The following is a 6,989-nucleotide window of genomic DNA, read 5'->3' as shown; positions in this document are numbered from 1 at the left end:
TTTTGTGAGACAAACTCCATGTACCAATGGAGAACACAGTCCTACTGGCATCTTAATTTGTTTAACCTTTAACCAGTGACACGTAGTCTCACAGGCGTCTCATGTTTTTCAAATTCTTAGAATTGACCACTTCCCCTCGCGTGCAGCGACCCAGCGTCTTAGTAGCTTTTGTTTTAGTGCTAAAACGACCACAGAAGAAGGCAGACGTGTTATCGGTTGTTTTGCACGTAAGTTATACGTATTAGAAAATCCGNATAATAATCAGTTAATATCCAAACTAGCTGGCTACAAACCCATCTCTAATCGTGACCTATGGAGTGTTACAGTCATTGATATTGTATCTATGTATAGACACCACCACAGTCGGACAATAATAACAAATAAAAATTGCATTATGGGAGAGTAAAATACTTCTAATCTATGGCATCATACATTTACCAATTGTGTTTTAAGTCATTGAATAAATTAAAATGTTTAATTTTCAGATTATACTTACAAATGAATGCCCAAGAGTACGCCCAGCAAGACTTTAAGTTGATGACAACATTCCCAAAGAAGATCTTCACTTCTGAGGATTATGAAAAACCTCTTGAATCGTTGGGTTAGTTTAGCATTATTGTAACAAAATTCTCAGAAGAAAAACTTAAGTATTTGTGGATTATTCCAAAGCATTCGACAGTATAGAGAATTTAAATACATTTTAGGTACATAAATAAAAAAGTTAATATGTTACGGTCAAAGTGATAAATGTGAAAATTATGAATAATCGCCGGTTATTATGAATAATTACTGCATGATTTGGTAAATGTGATTAATATGAGGTCATTTATGTGTGTATAAAACTAAATAGGCGGGCGGGGGTGGCCCTTGGGCCCTTAACCTATTTTTCACTTTAAATCAAAACATTATGTTATAGGCATCATAGAAAAGTAATATTATGCAAGAAACATTCCAAACTCATTATGCCAAATTATATTAATATATGATATCAAAACGTTCAAAAGTTTGGCTGTACACGAGCACGTACACAAGATGTTGTTCTCTTTTATGAAATTTGCTAGTACTAAGGTTGAATTATTAAATAATAACTGTTAAATGTGATTAATTTATCACTTTCACCGCGACTGTCGGTAATTATTCATAATAACCGGTTATTATTAATAATTTTCAATTTATCACATTAACCGTAACAAATATACCAATCCGTATTGCCAATTTATCCCGCTAGGTGGCATCGTCGGCCCGGTTACGATCACCTTCACCATACCACAATCTGCAATAATCTTTGCCTGTGGAAACCCATTGACAAAATTGCCATGTATTTTTATTGATTAAAGGATTCACTTATATCTCAATTGCTGTACATTTTTTATGAGAAAACTGTTCTGCTCCCATAATCATTTAATTTTATTAATTTTGGTAAACTACTTTTCTGGAGAGAAAAATCGCCTTTGTTCTTCCAACAGGCCCCAGTGTTCAGTTTTAGTAGGTAGTTTGTTTATAATATTAATTAAGTTTGAATTTCTTTTCAGGTTTGGTTCCATCAGCAGTAATTATTGTGTCGAAGGGCCAATAGCCTTAATTTTAAGTTAATTATACCCGTGACGGGCTGGGATTTTATTATTCGTGTTGGCATATGGCACAAAGTTAAAATTAATGTAATATTTGAAGACTCATTAAAAATAAAATTTGCGTATGGTAACATGTTCTTTTATTTATAATTTACTAGCCTTTGCCCGCGGCTTCACTTCACACGCGTGAAATTTTGCTTGTCACAAATCGTTATAAATTATATGCCTATATGTTATTCTGGGTTATAAACAATAATACTGTAAAGTTTCATCAAAATTCGTTCAGTAGTTTTTGCGTGAAAGAGTAACAAACATCCAGACATCCAAACTTTCGCATTTATAATAATATATGTATGTAAAGAATACTGCCTATAATTTAAATAACTTGCTAAGAATTCTTGAGGCAGATAATATTTAAACACAAAAATAATTTTCAATCTTTATTGCAAGCACTAAATTAAGTACACAGTATAAAAACAGTCAAGTATAAAATACTAGTGTGCTAAAGTGTTTATTTACTATCAAACTGCACACTGCACAGCACAGTCTGGACGTATATTTTCTTAACACTAGGTACACAATAAATTGTGTTGAAAAAACGTTATTTGAATTTCCAAATTAAAAAATGCATGCAAAAATAGGCATGTTATGCAAAATCGACACTAAAATATAATAGAAAAAAATGCATTAATGTAATTTACAGTAACATTTTATTATTGAAAGTATTCAGCAAATAATGAGTTGCATCCACTTCATGGAANCCGCCCAGGGTGCCAAGCATCAGGGGGTGACAACGGAGTGACAACTCAGTCGCGGAAGATTAGTGCCCACAGGTGCATCTGCATGACAAGGACGTCGCGCATCTGATATGTCATGATAAGGGGGTGCATGCGATTGGTATCATCTCATCATAATAATATAGCTCATGAATGTCCCTTATAGTGTTATAAAATAGTCATGTCACTGGTTAAAGGTTAAGGACGGCACTAATAAACTCTTATTCTAATATTATGGCAATTTTTTTTTTATTATTTGAGCATTTTTTTAAGTGCTATTATAATAGCTAAGAACTTTTGTATGGGTCCTGAAAACTCCTGTAACTATGAGTCACCATGGTGGAAGATTGGATTGGATTTGGCACAGTATTTGATGCTGCGTTATAACTTGTAGTATACAGGAAAATATTTTTATTATTTATGTGCAAGACTCAGGCAGGTATTGTATATGACTAGTAGAGGATAGCCTTTTGTGTGGTAGGTAATTATAATTATCAAATAAATTATTATTTCAACTAAATTACTTCGCTTATCAAATTATTTATAACGCAAATGATAAGTGGTGTTTGAATAACAAGCTGTGCTAACAAAATACTGTTATAACCTAAATTAGGGCTTGTACCATCAATTATATATTTTTCAATCAAGAGAATTGGTTTAGAAATTCAAATTCAATTACATATTATAACAAACAATAATTAAAGAAACTACTCAATATATTAATTTAATCATGTAGTATTTCATGAATTTATCCTACCATCATGTAAATATTTACTACATACTGACAATTATTTGTTTCTCGTGTATTGCCCAGCATTTCAAACGAAAAACTTATGTATTACATAGTTGTAATAAGGATGTTTTTGAAATAGAAATGTAGTATGTGCTGTTATCAGCTGTACAAAATATTTATTGTTCACTGGCAATTAAAATCAATTTGCATTCACTTCAAATATATTTACTTGAAGTATTTTACAGTGTTAGCCACTGGACCCAAGATACTAATTTGTATAACTGTACGTAAATCCTCTTTTGTGGCCATTTATTGTGTGGATACAATATACCCTCAGCTGGATTACAATTACTTATAATGTTGCCATAGCCTTCAACATCTATATTGCGGTCGATGCCATCACAGTCGTGTAACGTAAGGTTTTTGTCAAAGCAGACGCGAATCTCCACCAAGTAAGTTTTACCGTCTTCATGTCTGCATTGAATAGAAGGGTTAACTCCCAAACTTACAACCAAAACATTATGGATGGCTGTAAGAGTGTATAGTTTTTCATCATCTGGTATGATACCAGAATTTGCTAAAATAGTGGACATGCTGTATGTTTCACCCCAAGAGAGGCCTTGAGAGAAGTACTTGAGTTCTGAGTTCAGTGGCTCTAGAACGGCAGCGCATGTGCCGTGTTTGTTCCATTCATGGGCCCAAAGTGAGTACTCTCCAGTATCTGTGAAATGAAAAGACAATGGTTTTGAACGTTAATTTCATATTGTATTGATAATAATTAACATCAATTTGGAAAATCACACTAAAATTACATTCAGCTAGTACTAAACTTGTTGTAGAAAGTACTTACTGCCTTCTATGTTAGTCCACTTCTCTAATAGCTGTGTCTCAATAGGCTTGACCTGTTCAGGGTCAAAGAGCCATGTACGGTTGCAGAAACCAGGTCCTTTCGTCCCGAACTTGGTCGGCCAGACACCGTGGATACTCCAGGAGTCCGGTTGTTTAGGCATTACGCAAGAGTGAGACGGCTTATTATGAATCCACTCTTTGCAAACAGTCTCTGGCCATTGCTGCGTAAATATCAAGATATCCCAGTCCTGTTCATTGTTATGATGATACCCTTGCGTCAGTCGAGCATTTTCAACACTGGAAAGATATAATAAATAGATAAAACCACTCTCTGGAGAGTAATTTAGGAAACATTTTAAACTCACCTCACGTAGAGAACTACGAAGACGAAAAGTATCCAATTCATGGCTATGTTTCTGATCAGTCCTGTTTGATCTTAACGCAAATTATTTCTCGTTCTCTTCAAACGCTAATAACAAGGACAATACCAATCAAATTCAAAACACTGAAACGAAAATAAAATAGCCAGCCTGCAGCTGACGCGACTTGAGTCACTGACAGCAGTGACAACAAATGACAAACAACTGACAGTTATTATGACAGCGGACTGGATATATATTTTTTTGTAAGTTTCATGGCTTTAGTTGGAGTCTTTATGCCACAAACAATGATTTTGTTTATTGAACGTGCAAATTATTATTATTAATAATTAAATAACAAATAATGAATTGATGATAGGTGCTACGAATTTCTTATGGTTAGTTTTCAAATCTATTCAAAAATTGTACAATTACTGCTGAGTCACGTGACTCCAACAGAAATTAGCAATTTATTCGAGAGATGTCGCTCTACTGCTTTATTTAGAGTCATTCTTCTGTTCAAGTATTTTAGCTGGCGTTTACTTTATGCTTTTTAACCGACTTCAAAAAAGAAGGACGTTATAAATGTTCGACTGTATGTATGTTTTTTTTCTATGTATGTTCTTGATAATGGACTAATCAAGCGTAGCGAGTTCGGTCAGGATCAGGAGTCCCGGGTTTGATTCGTATTAATTTCTACTATTCAAGTAGCCAATACTAATAGTAGGTAGTTGTGGTGATCCACCACAAGTTCCTGTGGGTAAATATTACTGTAATGGGCATGGTCTTAGACCATAATTATTAGTAGGTAACATAATCGATGAGTACCTACCTACATTATAGGTGTTGCATTCTTGCATTAGCAGACAAACCGTAGATTTGACTCAGAGAGGTGACAGTTTGTACTTTGTACTCCATTTTAAAACATGGGCCTAGTGCGAATCAGCGGAGAGTGTATACAGTATGCGCTCACTAGGAGGCGCAAATCATAATTTTCTGTGAGATGATTAACAATAATATGATTGTGTATGAAAAATACTTCGGACAAGGACTTATTTCACAGATACTAACACCCATATTCACAAACATTACAACGAGGTCTCACAGTGCGCGTGGACGCACAGGGTGACACACGAACCAATCACAGAGCTTTATTCAACTCTGTGCGTTCGATTTTCTGCTTCACTTAAGCAAGCATCGTTTTTGAATACGGGCGTAAGATTGCAACACATTAATCTGACTGGTCACCCATCCTTTGACGAAACGCGGCAAGGGCTGCTTAGCTTAACAACTTTGATAGCTACCCCAGGGCTAATCTACAAGCACCTCTACTGCTTCTACAACTGGCTGCACCTCTACTTAATACTGCTTCTATAAACGGCTTACTCAAAATCCAGGCAGAGACAATACAATAGATCTAAAGCAGATTGGAGAACAGCAGATTTCCAAAGGTCTTCGGATGGCTACGAGGACACCGACCCCCCTTTTTTCCGGCTAATGTAACCTCATTCCGCGTTTTTCTCCGTCACCGGTCCGATGCGCCGGCGAAAAAAGCAATAGCGTGCGTCACGAACGCTGCGCGTGGGCACAACAATAATTACGTCCAGATGCAATATGGGTCCAGCAATTATCACCACTAATGGGAGGAGTATTCTGCTTACCCGTAGGGCGCGAAAAAAGGTGGCATTAATGCAACTGCCGGTGGCGCTTTGCAATTGTTTATTGGCATTCTGCCAGGTGCATGCTATATGAATAAAAATGTGTGTGTCTGTTTGTTTGGTTTTAGATCCTGGGTCTTTTTTTTATAACGAGCAATCTAAATAGATTAATTTAAATTAATAAATGTAGAGCCGAATATTTTCAAATTAAATAAAAAGTAGGTTAATGACTTCTTTCATTAAGCAGAATTATACATGTAAGTACCAATTAATTACAGAAAATATCCGATTCGAATAGGTGCCTATTACCTAATTGTAAATAATGGAAAGAAAGTAATTAAGCTAATTTACTCTGCCTATTGTCCACCGGTTTAAAAATAAACCCATTAATGCCTCCACTTTGATATTTTTGGATTGAACAAACTCTTCAAAGTCGAAGTTTTTCATAATAATTTGGAGCAAGATTGCAAAACTTTTCTCCCAAGGGCGGGGTGTGGGCTGTGGGCACCTTGGCAATGTCGTCGGGTCGTTCACACCACGTCCCTTTGCCCCATAAGAATTTGATACCTTTTTGTGGATCTCGCCCACATTAGATTAATTCAAGATTTGCGTAAGAGGTAATAGAATTGTGTTTTTTCAACAACAATAGTGAGAAATAGGCTTAATATTTTTTGTTTCCAAGAAACATGTAGTATTATTAGATAGATTTGAACTCCAGTAGATATAAGATAGGTTTTAAGCTGTGCTTTTATTTTAATATGAGTGGTACAGACTGATGCTGTAGCATACTGTTGCAACACTTGCAACTTATCTACTAAATATTTCCGATGCAACATGAGCCGATATACCTGACCCTAACCCAATAAAATTTTTTTTCTAACTAAGACCTTAGACATAGGAAAAAAATACAGTAGGTTTTCATCAATCCTTTTGGTTTTTCATAAAAGTGCGAATTAGGATAGGTATACTAAAAACAGACTCTACTTATTTTGCTATTTGCACAATATCCTTATGACCTGATATAAGTTATTTTTAATTAATGA

General features: G+C 35.2%; 1 protein-coding gene and 1 long non-coding RNA gene across 2 annotated transcripts; one reads left to right on the top strand and one right to left on the bottom strand.

Moving 5' to 3' along the window:
* Positions 1-312: 312 nt before the first annotated feature.
* LOC114356801 (uncharacterized) lies at positions 313-1,702 on the top strand. The gene is made up of 2 exons (XR_003656249.1): positions 313-601; positions 1,533-1,702. It is a non-coding gene; the product is annotated as an uncharacterized LOC114356801 (long non-coding RNA).
* Positions 1,703-2,553: 851 nt separating this feature from the next.
* On the bottom strand, positions 2,554-4,508 carry RNaseX25 (Ribonuclease X25). The gene is made up of 3 exons (XM_028310157.1): positions 4,295-4,508; positions 3,931-4,226; positions 2,554-3,801 (listed from the first exon to the last, which is right to left on the bottom strand). The coding sequence occupies exons 1-3, from the start codon at positions 4,333-4,335 to the stop codon at positions 3,320-3,322; spliced, it is 819 nt and encodes a 272-aa protein (XP_028165958.1). The 5' UTR covers positions 4,336-4,508; the 3' UTR covers positions 2,554-3,319.
* Between the last annotated feature and the right edge of the window lie 2,481 nt (positions 4,509-6,989).

Source organism: Ostrinia furnacalis, unplaced genomic scaffold (genome assembly GCF_004193835.3).
Source record: "Ostrinia furnacalis isolate ACB-3 unplaced genomic scaffold, ASM419383v2 OfSCF2932, whole genome shotgun sequence".
Classification (NCBI taxonomy): Eukaryota; Metazoa; Arthropoda; class Insecta; order Lepidoptera; family Crambidae; genus Ostrinia; species Ostrinia furnacalis.
The sequence above is the reverse complement of the archived record's forward strand: the minus strand, read 5'-3'. Positions and strand labels throughout refer to the sequence as shown.

Coding starts and splice junctions, on each gene's coding strand:
- RNaseX25 (XM_028310157.1), bottom strand. CDS start 4,335: ATGAATTGGATACTTTTCGTCTTCGTAGTTCTCTACGTGAG. Junction 4,227..4,294: donor TTCGTAGTTCTCTACGTGAG/GTGAGTTTAAAA, acceptor ATATCTTTCCAG/TGTTGAAAATGCTCGACTGA. Junction 3,802..3,930: donor GTGGACTAACATAGAAGGCA/GTAAGTACTTTC, acceptor TTCATTTCACAG/ATACTGGAGAGTACTCACTT.